A 22,977-nucleotide genomic window follows, 5' to 3' on the forward strand; every position below is an offset into this window, starting at 1 on the left:
TTTGTTATTTTTTTGTCAGAGGCAGAGAGTGAGTGTTACTTCACTATCCAGTTAGCACATTTACATTACCGCATGCTAACTGGTTAGTGCACAGATAACGCAGGAGCCCTTACTGCCTACAAAACAGTAGGCTGTAAGTACTTCCATGGTAAGTTTTTTAAATGGATGCACGCTAATGTCAACATTAGTTCATGTCTATACAAATATAAACAATAGGGATTCTACGTATAGGATCTGACTCAAAAATACTGCAGTGTTGTGAGAATACAAGGAGGAAAAAGCCTCAAGAAGCTCCCGGCTATATTAGGCAACGGGAGCATGGACTGCTTCATCATTGATGCAAAAAAACTCCTTATGTAAGTCAGCAACTCCGTCATGAACATTGTCAAACATGTCCTCTGTGAAGAAACGGACAGAGGTTCCTTGCTATTTTTGACCAATAGACCCTGAAGCAGGCGACGAAACTCTGGCCATCATAGGTCATGGTCTGAATGTTTGGAAAAGGAAGCATCACACAAGCCAAGTACATTTTCTTGTATTTGGCAATATTGCAGTGATATAGCAATAGTATTAAAGGAAAAAAAATATTTCGGCATTAGCATGTTGGAAAGACCCGTGTAAGGGCACATTAAGGCCAATTTTTAATGCAGATTCGTAAAAAGACCCCTTTATTTTTTTTTTAAAATGACTGAAATTTGAATGAAATGTGTGTGAATGGACAATAGCTAGGGTTTAAAGCCTTGATGATGGATGTTATTGCTCACAAGTTTCAAACCTCTTTTTGTGTATGAAAATGTAAAGCCTGTGTCTCAGGCAGGAAGTAAGCACTAGAAACAAAAGCTAGGTGATCTAGAATGGCTACTCATTCATACACAATATAGATTTTTATTTTCTCTGAGTCACGTTTGACCAAGAGCTATGAGAAAACATTTTTCTTGCCACACAGTTTGAACCAAACCTTCTCTTTGGCTGCTTGGACCTGCTCTTGGTGGGTTCCCTCCTTGAGCTAGGAGTTCATCTGGCCAGTGCATAGAGCCATTGTGTTGCTCCCTATCAGGCTCAGGGCTTTGTGCTGAGTCTGGTGCTGACTCAAATGCACTGCTTTCTTCTTCTTCATCATCTTGGGAAGAGAAAACAGTGCTCTCTGAGATCCTAGCACTGTCCACAGATGAAAAACGGGTGTGGCTTGAGAACCGGTTGTGACTATCGTAGCAGGAAGTGCTGTAGCAGGAGGTGCTATAACAGGAAGTGCTGTAGCAAGAGGTGCTGTAGCAGGAGGTATCACACATATCACACTCATGGTCCCCCGGGGCCCGAGGACTTGACTCACTTTCACTTTCAGTCCGGGGAAGGTCAAAATCCAGCATTTGTTCACTGCAGTCAGAGAGGTGCTCAGTGGAGATGGTATGAGGCGGTGTCCTCCTGCTGTCGGCATTTTCATCTGCTACATTTTCAACAGAGTTTTCTGGTGCAATGGTTTCTGTCTCACTTATCACATCCTTCTCTGACATTTCCTTCACTGTTGACTCTTCATCAATCTCTATGCTGGCTTGCTCCTCCTCTTCATCTCCATCTCCATCACCATTCAGCTGTGCAGAAGGCAAACTGTGGAGAAGTGTGTGAATTCTGATATAATGGGTGCGAGGGGTTTCTGGCTCACCGCAAGCAGAGGCAATCACAGTCTCGAGTTCCGACACAGGCAGAGAGCAGGGCCTGTTTTTTCTCCTCACCATTGCCCTCAGTTTTGGCTCTTCATCTTCCTGTGGGCATGCCGCACCTTCTGAATCACAGATTTTCTCCATCTCCTCCTCTGCCTGAAACTCTGCCTGGGCTTCATCAGTATCAATTACTTCTGTGTTGGGAAGAATATATCCTTCCTCATCCTGAGCAGCACCATTAATTTGATTATTTTCCCCTTCTTCAACATCAGATATATCTCTAGAAGGTGGAACCTGTTCCTCAGCTAGATCCATAGTGCTCACTGGGAGCTGTCCTTCATTTGGGGCAGATTCAAAGGGCTCTGTTGCATCACATATCCTGATTACTGTTTCTGAGGCGTCTGCAGGGCTTTCGTTTAGACTGTCCTGGTTGACTTTCTCAGACGTTTTGACAGAAGCACTGATATCATTTGCAGTGCATCCATCCACCTGCTCTGGATCTGTGCTTTCTATCCAAGGCTTGCTAGTGATCTCCTCTCCTGGGTTACTCACAGGACTTCCTGGAGGTTCTGCTGACTCGGGAGGATCTGTACTTACTGAGACTTCCTCATCATCTGTAGGCAAGAAACACAATATTGACATGCAAATCAAATCTTTTGAAAACAAATTGCTCTCTATATATAGTATACAGTTATATACTCTAGCATCTAAGTCAAGGAAATAAGTCAAGGAAATAATAATAATAATAATAATAATAATAATGTTTCCAGTGTGGTGTTTCTTTTCCACCACAAGTGTAACAGGTAGGGAGAGGTATGGGCCTCGGTCCACCAGTCTGCAGTGCACTGCACCCACCAGTGGACTACTCTAGGGACCTGCATGCTGCTCTGAAGGACCTGAGTATAACAACTGTTTTTAAACACATTTTGGGGGGATGGGAGGGGGTCAGTGACCACTGGGGGAGTAAGGGGAGGTAATTTCTGATTCCCTCCAGTGGTCATTTAGGGCACCTTTTTGTGCCTTATTAATTCTAAAAACAGATCTAGCTCAAAACGTCTTAGTTTTAGTCCTGGATGGTTTTATTTTGTTCCATTATGGCTATAAAACATCCAAGTCTTAGGAATGCCCAAATCCTGCCCTTAACACGCCCCAAACATGCCCCCTTGAGATTTGGATGCACTGCAAACAGCATAGAAAGATAGGTTTCAAAAATACCAATTTGGATGTTTTTGTGAGAAGAACGTCCAAACGCTGGTTTATACCACTTTTTAGAAGTTTTTCTCTTTCAAAAATGATCCCCTAAGTATGGCAAAATATTTTTTAGGCACTTAAATTTGGTGCTTATATTTCAGAATTCGGGTTTGTGTTCTTTCCAACCCAATGGAAAATGGAAAGAATTACACAAAAGGTCGAGAGTTTCTATTTGTCTGTATGAACCATCCATCTGTCTGGGGGCAAAATAACTCCAAAAATTGAACAGAATGGGATGAAACTTGGCATGAGGAAAAAATGGGAAAAATGACAACATTGAGAAAATGGGCCAAACTGGACTTGGGATTCCAGAGAAATAAGCCCTCTCAAAAAATGAATTAATGAGTTTCTGTTGGGAGAAGAGGGGGTGAGGGTATGGGGGGGGGGGGGGGGTTTACAGCTTCTTTAACATACATAGATAAATTAACTGTATGGGATGAAACATAACATGTGGGAAAATGATAAAAAGACTATTGAACACTATTTTAGAAGGGATGTCCAAGTCATTATGTTGCATATGGATGTATTTTAGAAGCGGTTGTGAGTCGGCAGATCCTCTTCTATAATTTATAAACAAAAAACAAGATCTAGTTGCCATTGTAACCAACAAACGAAAAATACTTTAAAAAAACTATTTTAAATATATATTGTGTGCTCAGAACCAGTGTTACCCAAACAGGGCAGCACCCACCACTCCCATTCATTGCACACTGAAAGGTAATAAAGTCTATATATCAGTCTTATCTATTGATACTGATGCTGCAAGAGATATGAAAATGGTCCCTCTTGTTGATAATTGCTGATGTCACCAAACATATAAAAATAGTCTCTCCAATCAAAATCTTGGAATCAAGTCGATCACCAAATATTGTTGTAACCTCTGGGCTTAATATTAGCAATCATAAACTTATTGTAATAAGCACTTATCTGTAGATCCAATGATTTTCAATAGGATAAATCAGAGCAGTAAGTTTTCCACTGTATTCTTAAATACCATCTGTGCTTTATTACCTTTCAACATGCAATGATGGGAGTGGTGGGTGCTGCCTTGTTTGGGTAACACCGGGTTCTGAGCACACAATATATATTTAAAATAGTTTTTTTATTTAAAAGATTTTTCAATTGTTGGTTACATTGACACCTAGATCTTGGGGGTCTTTTTTTTATTTGTCACATTTTTGATCAGGTGTGATTATTGTAAAATATTTTTAAGCCCCAGTTACATATTTTTCATTGCTTCTATAATTTATGAGAAATGGATGTCCATGTGCTGGTTATGTCCAGCATGAACATCCATTTTACCAATTGAAGCATCCAAAATATGAATGGTGAAAAAGAAGGGATATAGGAGTCATTGTGACAGCATAGGAACATCCATGTTATAAAATGACCACATAACGTAGCCTAATGATCTGACCAGTGGACTGAGAGTTAGGAGGCTCTGGTTTAAATCATACTGCAGCTCTCTGTGTTGTTGTTGTTGTTTAATTGTGAGCCCTTCAGAGACAGAAAAATACCTAGTGTACTTGAAAGTATACTTCTTCTATAGCCTTCGGGCTTATATGGAAGTGGTGAACATTCAGGTACAGTCGATATTTTTCTGCTCCTGGAGGGTTCACAATTTTTTAAAAAAATGACAAAGAACGCAGTGAGATGTGAGCCAAGTTTCCCTGCTCTAACCATTAATCTATTTCAAGTGGATGTCTATTCAGCCATTTTATAACATGAACATCCATAGCTCCTGAAGCTGATGCAGAGCCTGGTATCCTTTGACAGTTTCACATTCATAGTAAACATAGTAAATGACGGCAGCTAAAGACCTGTACGGTCCATCCAGTCTTCCCAACAAGATTAACTCATCTACATGGTATGTGAATGAGCAGCAACCACAGAGGGATTAAAGGGATGAATTTCCTTAACCCCTTCAATGGAGAGCTTCTCAATTGGAGCACCTTTCTGTAACCTGGGCACGTTGGGTACCAGGTCTAAATAATAATGTCCATCTTTTTGGACATAGATATCCCATCCCCTTCTGCAATTGGTGTTGGATGTCCATATTTTGGCCCCTCCCTAGTTCTACCTCAAACACACCCAGATCACGCCCCCTTGCCATAAGGCCAGACTGCAGTTTTAGACATACATATCCTAACTTTATAAAATTTGGATTAGGACGTTCATGCAATATGGATATCTAAATGCCAGTTTTCCCACATCCTAAACATGAACAAAGCTTTTAAAATAATGACCACTGCAATTAAAAATGGGTCACATTGGATTGAGGGCTCCAGAGAATTAAGCGCCCCCCAAAAAATGTCAGTATGAAGTTCTCTGGGAGGAGTTCCAGCTTCTGTAGCAGGGAAACCTTAACACCTCCTACCCACAAATATCCTCTACAACTGCCATACCACTACCAAGCTAAACCATCCCATAAAACTACCCCTGCAAACTATGCCACTCCAAGAACTACTCCCTGAGCTGCATCGCCACCCTGTATACTGCCCCTCCCCCAACCACACCTGCAATTTTTCCACCACCCAACAAACTACCTTAGCCCCCCCCAAAACTAACCTCCACAATTGCCCCATCATCCTGCAAACTATCCCACATCCACAAACTGCCCCAACCTCCCGAATAGCCCCCTGCAACTGCCCTACCACACCAGAAATTCCCCACCTGTAAAAATAGTTCCCCATATCTACCCCTACATTCTGTGGCAGGACCTGAGTAACCAACTCTGTGTCCACTTGTTTTGGGGGGCCCTGTGAGAAGTGTGATGCACTCTGGATGTTAGCATTATTCTAGAAGAATGTAGAAGGATTCATAACATGTGTACACATTTTTCTGAGTTCAAAACCTCTGCCTGCAGTTCTTAAGATCAGCAACCCCCCCCCCCCAACTTGTTAGTGAGCCCACCCTGTTTGCTTCTTTTTAAAATACAAACAGAGACTTTAGGTAGGGGGGAGAGAATTGGAAGGCAGCTATAGTCACAGAAAGGGAGGAGGTGGTCTGGAGGAAGTTTCTGTGCAGCAGAAGTGAAGTTCCTGAATATGGTGAAAGGTGGAAGAGAAATGAACCCCCTCCAAAAATGCCTCAATGCATTTCTATGAGAGAAGCAGTTCTAGCAGCTGCACTATACCAGTTCAATAGCCATACCTTACTTGGGGAGTGGGGGGGGGGGGGAGTAGGCCTGAGCCCAAAATAGGGGTCACAAAACTTTGCCCTACCCCTGTTCTTTGCCCCACCCTTACCCTGCAATCCTTCCACCCCATGACCCACCAAGTACCTGAGCTGGTGGGGATCCCCAAGTTCTGCCAGCAGAAAAGGTCCTCCACCACCAGTGGCCTGGCAATCAGTGACTGCATAGGCTGCCAACACTGCGCCTCTCCCACATAGGCTCACTGTCTGCATATGCATGAAAACTGAGCGTGCATGAAAGGGGACGTCAGTATGAAGGCGGTGGCCCAAGCAAGTGACGCCAACTGCCGAGCCACTAGTAGAGGACCTTTTCTGCTGACAAGCTTGAGAATCCCCACCAGCCACAGCTGCAATTTGTTTGTGAGTGTGTGTGTGTGTGTGTGGGGGGGGGGGGGGGTCCTGAACCCAAAGTAGGGGGCAGGCCCCCATGCCCACTGTGGCTATGCTACTATAGTATACATATACTGATTCACTGTAACATTGTGATTAAGAAATTGCACCTTTCAGACTGCCTTCCCCTCTCCTCTTGTGATTACAGACACACAGAAAGCCTACACACACATACACAAGCATGCAAACATACACATATCAACACATAAACACATATGCACAGATACAACAAGCATACACACCCACCCATCTACATTCCTTCCTCCAACACATGCATACCCACACCCACACCCACACATAGGTATTTACATGCAGAAGGGTTGGAAAGAATTCCATGATCCGTGTTCTGCATGCTTTCTCCACTTTTTGAATATCAGCTTCAACATGTTTTCTCCCATTTTGTGTCTATGGGAAAAATGCTTAGTACGAATGGCCCATGTTAATTATTTCTGTGGATTAATTAGTCCCCCCTTAAGAAAGAAAACAAAACTTAAAAACTGAACACCTAGCTAGTATTTCTGTAATGTGTAATAAACCATAAAGAACATGGAAAAATAGCAGGCAAATAAAAAATGTAGTGTACAGCACCTGGATGGATGGAAGAAGTTATCTCGAATCGGAACTGCAGCTGCCCGCTGACATGATCTGTTGGAAGCCTGCGCCCCAGAGTGTAACTAACAAGTCTGTCTCTGTAAGAAAGCAGAGAATGAGAAAACTAAAAAGCGTTCATTATAGTGAGCAGTAAGAACAGCGAGGGGTGTTATGGTGAGATTCTCTACTGCCTATTGCCAGTTCTACTAAGTTCATACATAGAGTGAGGACAAATGTCATTATTAGCGGTGGTTTTCCAAATAACGGGCATTGGTTTAAGGCCAGGTTCAGTGTGGGCAGCCTGGTAGCAGATTATCACAATTCAAAAAGGTTCTGAGTTGGTGAAGTGGTGTGTCCTAGGAGAAAACCATCACTGGTTATAATCCCTCTAGAGCAGGAATTTTCAACCTGGTCCTTAGGACACACCTAGCCAATCAGTTTTTCAGGATACCCATAATGAATATGCATGAGATAGTGCATTCAAATTTATCTCTTGCATCTTCATTGTGGAATCTTGAATAGCAGACCGGCTTGGTGTGTCCTGAGGACCAGGTTGAGAATCCATGCTCTAGGGCAGAAGTGTCCAACCTCAGCCCTCACCAGGTTGGGTTTTCAGGATTTCCCCAATGAATTATGCATGTGATCTATTTGCATACAATAGAGGCAGTGAATGCAAATACATCTGATGCATATTCATTGGGGAAATCCTGAAAACCTGATTGGATTATGGCCCTAGAGGACAGAGCTTGGACAACCCTGCTCCAGGGGTTTCTAATTGTAGGAAGTGCCCTGATTCCCTCCTCCTCCTTCCTTTGGTGATATAAAAGTTCAAACTGTTTTAGCCAGGACTTTTTTTTTTTTTGGGGGGGGGGGGGGGACTTGTGCTCAGTACTGACATCCTTTTTATTGAATGCTAAATTTGACCCATGATCTCCAGGTATTAATGAAAGAACTTGGGCTCTGTATACCCAAATGTGACCAAGATGAGGTATTATGTGAACATGGAGTTTCTGCATAGGAATTTGTAGCAGTTTAGCTTGTTCTTTTTTCCCCAGAAAGTGGAACATCCTAAGGACTGGTGTGATATTGGCAATGCTGTCACCCCACCACTTATGGATTGCCCTGCATTTTAGTATTTAGCTCATGCCTGTGTTTCTGTCTACCTGGGAGCAAAACAACTCTCTGAAAATGGAATGGAATAGGATGAAACTTGGTATGTAGGAAAATCTCTAAAAATAAACCTTGGGCTGGATATTCATCATGAATTAACTAGACAGGAACGGCCGCCGACAGGTTAACTCGCGGCTCGGTGGATAACTGATCATTTTCAGCAGCATTTAACTGGCTATTGCTGCTGAAAATGCCCAGTTAGTGCTGAAAACAAAGCTGGCGATGTTGGGAACATTCCAGGGGGCACAACTAGTTAAGTCCCAATATTCGGAACTTAACCAGCCAGACTTAGTGGCCAAATAAGGCTACACAAAAAGCAGGCCTATCTTTGCATGCGGTTAAGTCTGAATATTGACTTAACCGGTCATGTGCTAGCTGGCATTGAAAAACCCAGATATTCAATGCTGGTCTCGAAAACAGCCCGGCATTGAATATCCGGGTTGAACGCCGTCAACGGGCAGTCAAAGCACTGCTCACCGCTGGGTGAATATTGGGGGGGGGACTGAGTTTAAAATGGGCAAAATCAGATTCCGGGGGGGGGGGGGGGGTCCAGAGAAATAAACCCCCTCCAAAAAAAAAAGTCCAATGCATTTCTATGGGAGAAGGAATTTCAGCTTCTGTGGCACAAAAACTTAGAGTGAAATGTAGCAGTAATTGAACAAGTCAAGGCAGAGAAGCAGGAATCACTGTTGGAGTCCAAAGTGGGCTCAGGCTCTGTCTAGGAGAGAGGCTTCTTTCTTAATGGCTGGCTTGGTCACTAGCTAGGAGTGCTGCTATCCCTAAGGTGACTAGGCTTAATCAAAAAATATATGCTTATCCAAGACAGAGGAAGAGGAGAGACCAAAGAGTGTCATGACTGAAGGCTCAAAATGCCAGATCCAAGAACAGAGAAGTCCAGGGTTGGGGGTTTTTTTTTGGGGGGGGGGGGGTTAGTGCCTGGGTCCACATAACTGGAAGGAGAGTGTGCCTAAGGAAGCCTCTATGTCAGGTGCATCCTGTTTCGATATTGGAGAATAACTAATGCTGAAGGGCAGAGGACTTATCTCCCTGCTGCATCCCTCACACCCAGACTAGGGGTGACTTCCTATAACTTTTGCTGAAATGCTTTTCTGGTTGTTCTCTTGTGGAAGACAGCAAACATTCCCCCTTTTGTCTCCACCCAGGAGATATATTCTGATGCTAAAAAGGAGTTTAGGATTTTTGCTTTTATCCAGCGACTAGGGACATTGGTATCAGGAAGTTGGAGACGGTGTTTTGCAACAATTTTGCAGAAACAGAAGTTGACAAGAAGTCTGAACTGCTGCCCAACCTGGGACCCAGGAAGGAAGTAAAGAAATACCAGAGGAGTGCTTTAGTTTATGGACATTGGCATAATGTTTCTCGTGAAATCTGAATGGTATTACCTTTTATTGATTTCTCCAATTTGCTTTTACCCTACTTTGGACTGCGTATTCATTATTTGGGGATCACCAATAAAGGTGTTTTAAATAAAGATACCCTTAGCACCCATTTGCCTCTTAACATTTTCGTCTTTTACTTGGCCTCGACTGAGACCCAGTGGCTTTCCTTCCTCTGCCCACCAAAACCCTTTAATTATTTCACTGGTATGGTTTTGCTGTTTTTCCCTCCCTATGTTTTAAATCCAGTAACCTTTTTTTTCTTTCATGTGGGACCTCTAGGGCTACCGTCACCTCCACATGAGAGGTCTGCTTCATGTGGAAAAGGCCATGCCTGCCTGATGCTATAAAACAATGTGGTCAAAGCTCCTCCTAAAAGCTCACCAGGAGGGAACTGAGTCAAAGCACCTGTGGTGATGAGAAGTGGGAATGAAAAGAAGGATCATAATTCCATTATAAATATAGAAGCTGATAGTCATAAAAAGCTGAGCTTCTACATTTAGAAAAAGAAGTTAGGTGCCTACATATTTCCCATATTTTCAACAGATCCTGAATGTTTGTCGGTATGTCTTTCTGGGGGCAAAACAATTCTCTGAAAATGGAATCAAAGGGGATGAGACTTGGAAGGTTTATAAACTTTACTCTGCATATGGATTAACAGGTGCCATACCTCTATTGTCACTGTAAATGCTATAGGAGTATCAAGAGGGGTACTTGATCAATTTAAAGCCAGGAATCATTGTTGTACTTACATTCCCAATAATACTGACACTGATGATTCTGTTATAAAGGCATTACAAGACCTTTCAAAAGGAAGTCCAAGCAAAAAAAAAAAAGTCCAGCTCAGTTCGTCCAAAAAACCCCATCCATCTCTTCCAAAGACATTTTCGAACAGGAAAGATGTCCAAACTGAACAGCCATTTTCCAAAATGAAATATCCAAATTACGAACAGCAAAAAAACAGAGACAAGAATGCCTGTCTGACAACATGTGTACCGAAACGGCTATATAGATGTCCCTGCAGAGCAGAAGAGCAGCCTAGTGGCCAGTGCAGTGAACTTTAAAAAATTCACCCAGGTACGAATCCCACCTTAACTCCTTTATTATGTATTGTCAGCCCTCCAGGAACAGAAAAAAACCTACTGTACCTAACTGGACACCACTATAATAGCTTTCAAGCCTGCAAATGTCTTCTATATGTAGGTATACTAGGTATTTTGTTGTATTTGAAGAGCTCACAATGACCACCAAATCAGAACTAGAATGGGATTTGAATCTGGGTTCCCTTGCGTACAGTCCACTGCACTGACCACTACTTCTGGGATTTGCTTGCTGCTTTGCTGGATATGCCCATAATACCTGAAGTTGTCATAGAACCTGGTATCCCCTTTTGGTTTCACTTCTTAGGGGGGTTGGAGGGGGACAGCATCCACTGAGGGATAAAGGAGGGTCAAGTCTAAATCCCTCCAGTGGTCAGCTGTTCATTCAGAGCACATTTTTGTTACATGGACATGATTGAAACAGGTCTAGAGAAAAACGCCCTTGACGTTAGTTACTATTCCATTATCGCTGTTGGACATCCTAATTATGGTCTCACCTTAAGCCTGCCCACAACACACCTCCAGCCCGCCTCCTTGCTATTTGGACAGACTGCAGTGTAAAACGTCCTATTTCTGCCTTTCAAGAATCGAAATGTGGACATTTTCGGCAGATGGACTTTTTTTTGTCTTTTAAAAACATCCATGTGCTTTGAAAACAATGCCTTTGTATGTAGGAAAAACTAGTAAAAATACACATAGAGCCTGACATTTAACAGATTTACGTTCCTAACTTTGAGAGTTCTGCTCATAAATGGGCCACTTTTCCCACACGCCAGGGCCCTTTTTCCCGCAGCCAGTAAAACCTGAAAAAAAATGGCCATGCGGTGAAATCACTCTCACCACATGGTCATGCGGCAGGGATCCCTTACTGCCACCCACTGAGGTGGCAATAAGGGCTCCGGCACTAACCCAGCTAGTGGCAGTGCCCAATTACAGCCGGGTTACTGCCGCGCTGGCCTTTTCCAGAGGTTTTCATTTTCCCTTGGAAATAGCACACACTTGGGTGGGACTACCGCTGGCGGCTGCATTGGGCAGGCGATGTCCCAAAAGAGCAAGCGGTAAGCCCACGTTGAGCTTACTGCTGCTCTGTAATAGGGCCCCTCTCTTTCTCTCTGTTTACACACACACACACTACACACACACTCTTTCTCTCTCTCCACACACACATACTACGCTATTTCTCTCTCTCTTTCTCTCTCTACACACACACTACACTCTCTCTCCCTCTCTCCAAACACACACACTACTCTCTCTCTCTCTCTATATATATATACAGGGTCGCCGAGAGGGGGGGCATGGGGGGACAAAATTCCCCAGGCCTCCAAGGGGGTCCAGCACCGGGGTCTCTCGCCTTCTCCTGCTTCCAGGCTGCCAGCGCTGCAGTCCCCAGTCTCCACCTGCCTACCCTCAGCTCCATCAACAGCTCCAATCTGTCTGCCACCAGGCCCCCTGCATTAAAAAAAAATCTCTAATTGGCAGCGTAGCGCCTCGCGTCTGTGTGAAAGCGGCAGCTCACTTCGGGCCTTCCCTTACTCTGTCCTGCCCTCATCTGATGTAACTTCCTATTCCCGTGAGGGCGGGGCACTGTGAGGGAAGGCCCAAAGAGAGGTGATCTGCTGCTTTCATACAGACGTGAGGCGCTGCTCGCTGGCGCAGCGCTGCCGATTTAGAGATTTTTTTTTTAATGCAGGGGCCTGGTGGCAGACAGAAGGGGGCTGTCGATGGAGCTGAGGGTAGGCAGGTGGAGACTGGGGACTGCGGCACCGGCGGCCTGGGAGCAGGAGAGGGAGGCAATGGTAGCAGCAATTGGGGGGGGGGGGGTGGCGGCGGCCTCGGGGGGGTCCGGCTCAGTCTCTCGGCGGCCCTGTATATATATATATATATATATATATATATATATATATCAAGCAGAAGCTTAGCCAGGTTGAGGGTGCGGTGAGAGTGGACAGCAGACTGCCGACGGCACCAGTGCATATTTTAAACACGACAGATCGCATGAAAAATAGGCACCAGTGATATCAGAAGTCTCTTAGGGGCAGCAGCTGCCCCCCTGGTGACCCACCTACTTACACCTCTGACATAAAAAGAGAAAGAGAGAGAGAGTATATATATGCATGTGTGTTTAAAGTAGGAGGTACAAGGAAATAATTGAAAATGAAAGGAAGTGATCCCAATCAAAATGTTTTTGTTAAAGAACAATGCCACAGTGGAAGCTTATCCTCTACAGAGCAAGCTCCTTCTGCTTGTTCTGAACACAGGGACCAAAGATAAACATGTCTGGAAGCAAGGTCTGTGTTCTCTTGCAACAATGAAGCTTGGTGTAAAGAAGGTTTTAGATACATAGGAGGATGAGGCAGTACAAGGAAAAATAACAGGCTGTACTGTAATGATGGGCTACATCTTTCTGTGACAAGAAAAAGGATCCTTGGGGAGAAATTCAGACAGTATGTTTCTAGACATTTAAATTAGAGGGTGGGGGCATAAAAAGGAAGCAAGGGAATTCAGAAAGTCACCCCCAGAAAAAAAAGCAGCAGTGGGGAAGGTAATGTTAATATAGAAATCCAAATAAACTCAACAACACATGGAAAGCAATAAGCACAAATGCTCATAGTCTAAGTAAAAAGGTTAAATATTTGCAAGCCCTGGTTTTTGAGGAAGACTTGGATACAGTTGTTATTGCAGAGACATGGTTCAATGATTCCTATGAAAGGGATGTGACCACACCGGGCTATAATATTTTTTGGAAGGATAGGGAGGGCAGAGGAGTCATAGGAGTGGTGCTGGATGTGAAAAACAATATCAAAGTGACTGAAGTACAGGGAACCTGGGGAAAGGAAGAAACTATATGGATCAATCTGGAAAGAGAAGATGGAACTTGAATCCACATGGATGTTATCTACAGACCTCTGGCACAAATGGAGAAGCTGGAAAAGGATCTGATTGAAGATATCCGTAAGTTTGGAATGAAAGGGGAGGCACTATTGCTGGAAGATTTTATCTTGTCTGATGTGGATCAGAACATCAAGTTCTGAGGGAAGGGTCAACGCTGGATCTAGTGCTCACAAATGGAGAAATTGTTTCCAACGTCCAGGTGGGTGCCTACTAGGCAACAGTGATCATCAATGGTATGAGCAAAAATGGAGTGCAGACGCACAAAACTCAAAAGTACTGGATTTCAGACATGCTGATTTTGGTAAAATGGGGGAATACTTGGAGAAGGAGCTGATGGCATGGGTAAGCATAGGAGAAGTGGAAGCACAGTGGTCCAAGCTGAAAGTTGCTATAAATATGGCAATGGATCTTTATACAAGGAAAGTAAACAAAAACAAGAGAAACAGGAAGCCTATATGATTCTCCAAACAAGTGGCCAAAACAATAAGGGCGAAAGAGGCTGCGTTCAAGAAATACATATGAATGCAACAAGAGGATCACAGAAAAGATTACTGGATTAAACTCAAAGAAGTGAAGAGAGAAATATGGCTAGCAAAAGTGCAGGTGGAAGAAAAAATGGATAAAGAGAGGTGACAAGACCTTTTTTTCAGATATACGACTGAAAGATGCTGAGAATTGGTATGTGGAGTGATGAGTATAAAGCGAATGTGCTAAAAACTACTTCTCTTTGGTGTTCACGGAAGAAAATCCTGGAGAAGGACTGCGGTTAGCTGCCAAGGGGATATTTGGGAATGGAGTGGATATTGCACTGCTCATGGAAGAAAGTGTTTAATAACAGCTTGAAAATCTGAAAGTGGACAAAGCTTTAGGGACGGATGGGATACATCCCAGGACACTGGGGGAGCTCAGAGAAATCCTGGCAGGACCTCTTAAGGATTTAATAGATCTGTTAGATTGATCATGAGCCATTGTGCCTAGGCCGAGGCCTAGGAAGGACCTTGGCCAAGGCCTAGGGTAGACCAAACAGGTGCTATGCAGTAACAAGGGCCACGAAGCCCAGCACACTCAGGGAAATCAGAAAGCCACCAGAAAAAGGAAATAGACCACTCATGCAGGCTGCAAGGCTGAACGGGAACCCACTCGTATAGAGTCCAAGCATATGGGCCGCAAGGCCAAACCGGAACCCAATCATACACTAGGGAAGGGAAAAGAACAATGAGAGGTCCCAGAAGGGACTTGAGCTTGGGCGGCGCACCAGCATAAGGCACTGACACCAAGGGAAAGAAGTTAAACCAAACAGACAGATACAGACAACAACCAGAGGGGGAGAACTCAGACAAAGGCTACATAGTAACCCGGGTAGCAGAAGGCAGTACCCTACAGTAGGTAAAGGGCTAAGGCAGGGACGGAGCAGGACACTACTAGACTCGTGGGACCTGAAGGAGCAGAGCTCCACAGAAATGGCAGAAAAGGAAAAGACAGACAGATAGGGACTGCAAGAATCCACAAGGCGGAGAGAGGGCAGAGCCTACCAGAGCCAAATAACAAACACAGTACACAAGAGGGTGCTCACAAGAGCCAGGCAACAAACACAGCACACAAAGGGATAAAGCAGACAACAGGAAAATGCTGCTTTCAAATACAAAATCGGGAAACGGAACCATTCTCACAAAATCCAAATAACAAATGCTGTACCCAAAGAGTTAAAGCAGACTACAGGAAAAGGCTGGTTTCAAATACAAAGACAGGAAAGTGGGCAGTGCTCACAAGAACCAGATAACAAACACTGCACACAAAGAGTTAAAGCAGGCTACAGGGAAGACTAAACAAACAGAGAAGGAGCGTGCTTACCAGGGACTAGTTAACACCCACAGCTGGGAAGGGAAAGGCAAGGCAGACGGAGAGGTAGCAGACTCAGCTGCACAGCAGTGAATTAATCAGGGCGAAAGTTGGCAACAACCAGCACACACAAAGAACTACCACAGACAAGGGGAAAAGGCCATCAAACTATAGAGAATACACCCTGTACCACAAGCACAGGCTAAGCAGGATAGCGAGAGCTCACAGTTCCTAGGGATAACACTAGAGCGTCCCATGTAGGGAGAGGTAAGTTTAAATAGGGTCTGAAATCTGATGTCTGCTGCCTCAGATGCCAGCTCAATCTCTGACATGGCCAATCAGGAGCGAGTCCCAGTCGTTCTCCTGCCTGTCCCAGTAGGATCATAACAAGATCATTAGAGAATGGAGAGGTTCCACAGGATTGGAGATAAGCTGACGTGGTCATAAGTATTGCCATACTTGGACAGACCGAAGGTCCATCAAGCCCAGCATGGTCCTTCTTTACAAAAGCGGTGACAGGGAAGAAGTGGGAAACGACAGACTGGTAAGCCTCACGTTGGCGGTAGGAAAAATAATGGAGTCACTGCTTAAGGAAAAGATAGTTAACTTTCTAGAAGCCAATGGGTTGCAGGATCTGAGGCAACATAGCTCTACCAAAGGAAAATCCTGTCAAACAAATCTGATTGATTTCTTTGACTGGGTGAACAAAGAAATGGATACAGGACATGTGCTAGATGTAATCTACTTGGATTTCAGCAAAATCTTTGATACAGTTCCCCACAGAAGACTCATGAAAGGGCTGAACTTAGGACCCAAAGTGGTGAACTGGACTGGATACTGATTGACTGACAGGTGACAAAGGGTGGTGGTAAATGGAATCTGCTTAGCGGAAAGGAAGGTGAGTAGTGGAGTGCATCAGGGGTCGGTACTGGGGCTGATTTTGTTTAATATATTTCTGAGAGACATTGCTGAAGGATAAGAAGGAAAACTTTGCCTTTTTGCAGATGACACAAAGATAGCCAATAGAGTGGATCACTTGGAGTAGAAACCATGAGAAGAGATCTCCAAAAACTAGAAAAATGGTCAAAGGTCTGTAGTTAAAATTTAATACACTAATATATAGGAAATTCAAATAACACACCTGTGCTCCTTACTATGAAACTACTAATACAGCACAATACTTAATTGAAAAACCAATAACTACACATAATATTTGTGATATGAAGGTGCTCATTTCATGCAGATACAACCATAATGGCAATTGGTTGAACTGATGGAAACCATCACTGCGCATTCAATGTTCCAATGTTAACTAATCCAGACACCAACCCAGGTATCAAGCTCATTGAAAATTAGAAGTGGAGTCAAACTTAATATAAGAATACACACAATACCTCAAAAGTGTATCACTGTTTATCTATAAGCATAGTCTTCAATACCCAGGTGAAAGGTCTCCTTATTTTACAAAATATGATGCACTGTCAACTCCTTTAAAATCTAATCAAATTCAGTCAAGCTCAATCCAATCCGCTCACTATGTCTGCTTTCTCCACATGCAAAGTGAATTAAAAAATACCATCTCTTCCCTTGCGTTTCCTCATGCCAAGAAGTACAAAGTGATGGACTTGGGGTGCAGAAATCCAAAGGAGATATACCAGATAGGAGGAGAGAGATTGATAAGCACAGCTCAGAGGAGGGTGATGGTGTCTGAGGATCTCAAGGTGACAAAACAAGGTAGTGGCGGTGGCCAGAAGGATGCTAGGCTGTATAGAGGGGTATAGCCAACAGAAGAAAGGAGGTGTTGATGCTCTACTTGGAATATTATGTTCAGGTTTGGAGGCTGTATCTTGCTAAGGATGTAACAAGACTTGAAGTGGTTCAGAGGAAAGTGATGAAAATGGTACGGGGTTTGCATCACAAGACATATGAGGAAAGTCTCGAGGATCTGAACATGTACACCCTGGAGGAAAGGAGTGACAGGGGTAATATGATAGAGACATTCAAATATTTGAAAGGTATTAATGTACAAACAAACCTTTTTCAGAGACGGGAAGGTAGTAGAACTAGAGAAGATGAATTGAGGTTGTGGGGGAGAGGAGGGGAGGGGTGTGACTCAGAAATAATGTCAGGAAGTATTTTTTCATGGAGAGGGTGGTAGATACCTGGAATGCCTTCCCATGGGAGGTGGTGGATATGAAAACAGTAACAGAATTCAAACGTGTGAAATAAACACAAAGGAATCCTGTATAGAAGCATGGAACCAAACAAGCTTAGTATTTATTAGATGGCAACACCAGTAATTGGGAAGCAAAACCAGTAATGGGCAGACTTCTACGGTGTGTGCCCTGATTGTGGATGGACAGATTCAGCTTCAGTAGTTGGAGAACAAGGCCAGTGCTGGGCAGACATCTATGGTCTGTGACCTGATTGTAGCTGGACAGTGTATACAGCTGTTTCAGCTTCCGAAGGAAAAAGAGAGAGAGAGAGAGAGAGAGAGAGAGAGAGAGAGAGAGAGAGAGATTTTATTTTCCTTATACTGAAATTTGGCCTGATATAAATAGTAATTCAATTGTCTGTAATACTGTGATAAAAGAATTTTTATTGTAACCATTTATTTACTCTAATAAATTTTAGCATTATTATAAAAAAGAAAAACTGAACTCTAAAGTGTTTTTCCTTTGCCAGAAGGGCTTGCTTTTTTTAAATCTCTTCTGTTCAGCTTCCTTTTAGAGGCAAGAAGGGAGTGCCCTATATGCAGAACACAGACTGGAGACACAGTGGAACAGAGGCATCCTATCTACATGATCTTATTCAGGAGTCAGCTGTGAAACATCAGTTTGGAGTTAAGAGACAGAGAGGTGAGACCTGCCGTGCTGGAGAAGCAATGGACTTTTCCAAGTGTATCCAAAGGGTGAGGACAGTGTCGTACTTCCTATGGTCTAGTGTGGCCAAGATAGAAAGCATTGCTAAGTTCCAAGTGTGAGTCAGGACCTTTGGCATGTGGTTCCTTAGGTTACTATTATTTATCTGTTAGGTTTGTATGACGAATAAGTATTAGTTGCACTGCTATTGCTACCTCACTGATCTGACAAGTACTGATGAGTTTTGCTGCTAAGTTTTCTAATTGCTTTGCCATAATAATAAACTTCATATACATACAGTGCAATCCGCTTAAGTGCAAGGGTCTGGGATCAAAGAAATGTATGCAGTTAACTGGAGCGTGCACTTAACCGTTGTGACCCAAAGAAGCTTGACATCTGATAAACATATGTACAGTACTGTTTATTATTACACATACAGTATACAGTCTCCGTTAACTGACGTTAGGCTTACTTGAAGTAATCAGTCATAGTACTCTGTACACTATTGGGTCTGTGAGTTACGTAGACTATGTCTGCCAGACGGTAAAAACTGTCATAGCACTGACATCCAGTGGCCTCCAGATAGGCCCGCACGGTGTTGAGACTCTCCAGCGCTCTTGCAAAAGTGACAGGAGGAGGTTGTTGAATTTCATCAGCATGTGCCTCACTGCTCATTTCATCATCTGTTTCATCATCAGCCATTGTTGCCTGCATGTAGGCGCATATCTCAATATCATTGCTGTCGTAAGCTGTTTGTAGATCGTAATCAAAAGCTATGTAGCGATGAAACTCCTCTTCAGTAACACCGGCTGGGATGTCAATAACCTGTTCATATGATGCATTTGCAACAGCTGCATCTGTTTCATCCCTCTCCACATCCCTAACAAAGCTTGCCCGCTTGTAGCAGTTCACAATGGTTGCCTATGTAACATGATTCCAGGCTTCTTTCTGGATATGTAGGGAATCCAACAGTGATAGATTACGAGCCAGCTCAACAGCATGTTTATCCTTGCCAGTCTGGTCATCCATAACGCTCATCAGACGATGTAGCACAAGAGCCCGATAATGTTGTTTGAAGTTGGCTATTATGCCCTGATCCATAGGTTGGATCAGAGAGATAGTGTTTGGTGGCAGGAAGACCACCTTGACGTTAGACAGCCTGACATCATCCCTGTGTGCAGCACAATTATCACAAAGCAACAAAATCTGACACTTTTGTGCCCGCATTCTAGTGTCTAACTTCTTTAGCCACTGCTTCCAAATTTCCCCAGTCATCCATGAATTTGCGTTAGCCTCGTATGACACAGGAAGTCGCTTAACTTTCTTGAAGCAACGGAGCTGTTTACTCTTTCTAATGACAAGGGGTTCTAACTTCTCACTCCCATCCATATTGCAGCAAAGGTGGATCATCAGTCGGTCCTTCGACGTTTTACCTCCAGTAGTTTCGGCATGTTTGAATGCAAGTGTTCCATCAGGAATCGCTCGCCAGCAAAGACCGTTTTCATCAGCATTGAAAATGTCACGAGGTGCAAACTCGTTCAAGATGGTAGGAAGAACTGAAACAACCCAATTTTCAGCACCAAAGTCATCAGCATCTTGTTTCACCACGCTGTTTCTTGAATTTTATGTTGTTCCTCTCCTTCCATCTTTCCAACCATCCAACAGTGGCTTTGAATTCAGTTAGTCCAAGACTTTTAGCTAGCTGGTTAACTTTCTCCATAAGAGGTGGACCACTGACAGGAAACTGTCTGCTCCTGACTCGAGAAAACCACCAAAGAAGAACATTTTCTATCTCCTCAGCTTTTCCCGCCCTTTTACGTTTCCTGTGTGGATTTGTATTGTTTTGCCAGTCTTCCAGAAGCTGATCTTTCTGCTTCAGAACACGTGAAATTTGACTGGGATTGACACCATATTCTTTAGCAATAGATGCTTGACTTTGTTTGTTTTCTAATTTTTTAAGAACTTCTATTCGTTCAGCCAGTGTTAAAGTCTTACAGTTCTGCCGTGACGACGATGGCAACTCTAGTGTACACTCTAACAACATTCTTTCGCTTATTCTGGCTGTGGCAGTTAAAGGGGTGGTAAATTTGAAATCTCGTTGGTTGTCACGCACCAGTCGGCTTCCATATTCCATGCACGCGCTTATGCGGAGTCTTCCCTGCAGAGGAGAAGTCTTAAACTATGCATATAAGTGAATCTTGCACTTATCAGTGGTGCGCTAAACCAAAGTTTGTCCCCTTAGAAACTGATGGCACCAAAAATGGGACCGAAGTACGGCATGCAATTAAACAGAGCATGCGCTTATCCGACGTGCACTTAAATGGAGTGCACTGTATATATGTACACTTTTATATTACCAATAAATTGTAATATATTTCCAAAGTGTGACATTTTTCTCTCATATTGTTGGAAAAACCTGGACAACCCTTTTTTGTTTGTTTGTTTTGGGACCACTTTAGGGCAAAATCATACTCCAAATAGTTGACACAAGCCACGATCTCTAACAAGAGTAATTATTAGCTAATTAGCTTCTTAGCTCATCATCTAACTAGCCATATATCACTTACATGAAAATTCAATGCCAGTGTCTGGACAAGGCCTGGCATTGAATATCCCGATCTAATTTGGCTGGCAGTGATGATCAGTTAGAAAAATGCTCATTGTTGCCAGCTGAATACTGACTGGTAGGTTTCTATTTCTGTACAGATGTAAGAACTTGATTGAGGTGCTGATAGGCTTGTGTAGGGTTTTAGACTATTGGCTTGAGAATACTATACTTTACTTGGAAACACAGAAAACGAAGGCAGATAAAGATCATATGGCCTATCCAGTCTGCCCATCCATGCCATCTATTATTTCTTCCTCTCCCTTAGAGAGGTTTGCATATAATGGAGGCAGTGCAAACAAATCAAGTCCATTCATATTCATTGTGGATATCCTGAAAACCTGACTGGCAAGGGGTACTCCAGGACTGGACTAAGGAAATATTGGTGTAAGGGATTTGGTACACATTTAAAAGAGGCAATATGGGAATGATGTTTAGGCAAGCTTTTTTTTTTTTTTTGCATTTTGCCATTGTGGTAGGAACATGCTGACTGCATAGTAACAGAGGATATTGACAGCATTTAAAGATTGTGAGGCCCATCTAATCCAACCATTTAATTCTTTTGCAATGCCATAGACTCCATTTGATGCCTGACTTTCCCTTCATTCCTTTCTTGCCAACTAGCAAACAACTTAGATTATAAGGTCTTTGGGGTTAATTTTCTAATAGTTGCTTCTAAAATGACCCCAGTGGTATTCACACATAAAATTATGTACACAGAAAATATAGAGGGTAATTCTATGAAGGGGTGAGGGGCCTATTTTTAGTTGCCAATAACACACCTATTTGGAGCCTATTTTATAAAGAAAAGTAGGCATCTACTCTCATCTGCTCTCATCAGGCAGAGTAGGATCCGTGCTCAACAAGAACAAACGGATTTGCACTCAAAGCACACAAACTGAGCCACCCACCACGGGCAGAGAAACAGTTGAACACCTCTAGCAAAGATAGAAATGCACTGAACAAGCAGAGAAGAAGCTTGAGAGTAACAGGCAAAGGATGAGCAGTGCCCCACTGAAAGAGCTGGATGTTAGAGGTACCTGCAGAACTGAAGCTGCAGTAGCAATGGAACTGTGTATAAAACGTAGACAAGGAGCTGCTTTCCACACGCAAACAAGGAGCTGCGCTCCTGACACCGGTAAGGAGCTGTGCTGCAGACACTGGCAAGGAACTGCGCTCCACACGCCGACAAGGAGCTATGCTTCCTACGCAGACATGAAGCTGTGCAGCACCTGCAGTCACAGAGCTGTGCTCCACATACCGCCCTGGAACTTCGCCCAATTTGCAGAGAAGAGTTGTGCTAAACACAAAGAGATGGAGCTACACTCAACAGGCGGTGGAGCTGCGCTCTGCACGCAGACAGGGAGCTGCATTCCATACACAAAGAAAGAGCTGCATGCCACACACAGACAAGGAGCTAAGCTCCACAGGCAGACACAGAGCCGCGTTCTACACGCAGGCACAGGACTGCGCCCCACACTGAGACCTGCAGAGAAAGAACTACACTCAACATGTGACAATGGAGCTGCGTTCAACATGCAGAGATGAAAGGTTGAGCGAAGGAACTTCACTGAACATGCCACGATAGAGCTGTCAACATACAGCGATGGAGCTAAAGCCAACCTGGAACTGTGGAACTGTGCTCAACATGCAGCGATGGAGCCGTGCCCAACATGGAACGGTGGAACTGCATGGAATAATGAAGCTGGGCTCAACATGAAGCGATGGAGCAGTGTTCAACATGCAATGATGGAGCTGCACTCAGCATGCAGCGATGGAGCTGTGCTCAAATGCAGTGATGGAACTGTGCTCAACATGCAGCAATGGAGCTGTGCTCAACAAGCAAAATGCACAGATGGAGCCCCGGGGAACAGCCAGAGAAGAAGGTGCTGCCAGAAGGCCAACAAGAAAGGAGCACAACTTGTGGAAATGCAGACCTGGCGCTGCACTCCCCTGGCCCAGAGGGACTAAAACTACAAGAAGAGAAAGCCCCGTGCTCCAAGAGACACTCTCGGCCTCCAAGTGGTC

The 22,977-nt window shown here is 43.7% G+C and overlaps 1 protein-coding gene across 1 annotated transcript in view; it reads right to left on the reverse strand.

The window, feature by feature from the left end:
• The window catches only part of HECW1 (HECT, C2 and WW domain containing E3 ubiquitin protein ligase 1), a gene marked incomplete at its 5' end in the record, with an annotated part of 389,530 nt that overhangs the window by 198,818 nt on the left and 167,735 nt on the right, over nt 1-22,977 (reverse strand). The window contains 2 exons of the mRNA XM_030203827.1: nt 959-2,272; nt 7,083-7,183. Of these exons, the coding sequence (XP_030059687.1) occupies nt 959-2,272; nt 7,083-7,183 (1,415 nt within the window). The remainder of the gene's footprint in view (nt 1-958; nt 2,273-7,082; nt 7,184-22,977) is intronic.

Source organism: Microcaecilia unicolor, chromosome 1 (assembly GCF_901765095.1).
Source record: "Microcaecilia unicolor chromosome 1, aMicUni1.1, whole genome shotgun sequence".
Lineage (NCBI taxonomy): Eukaryota > Metazoa > Chordata > Amphibia > Gymnophiona > Siphonopidae > Microcaecilia > Microcaecilia unicolor.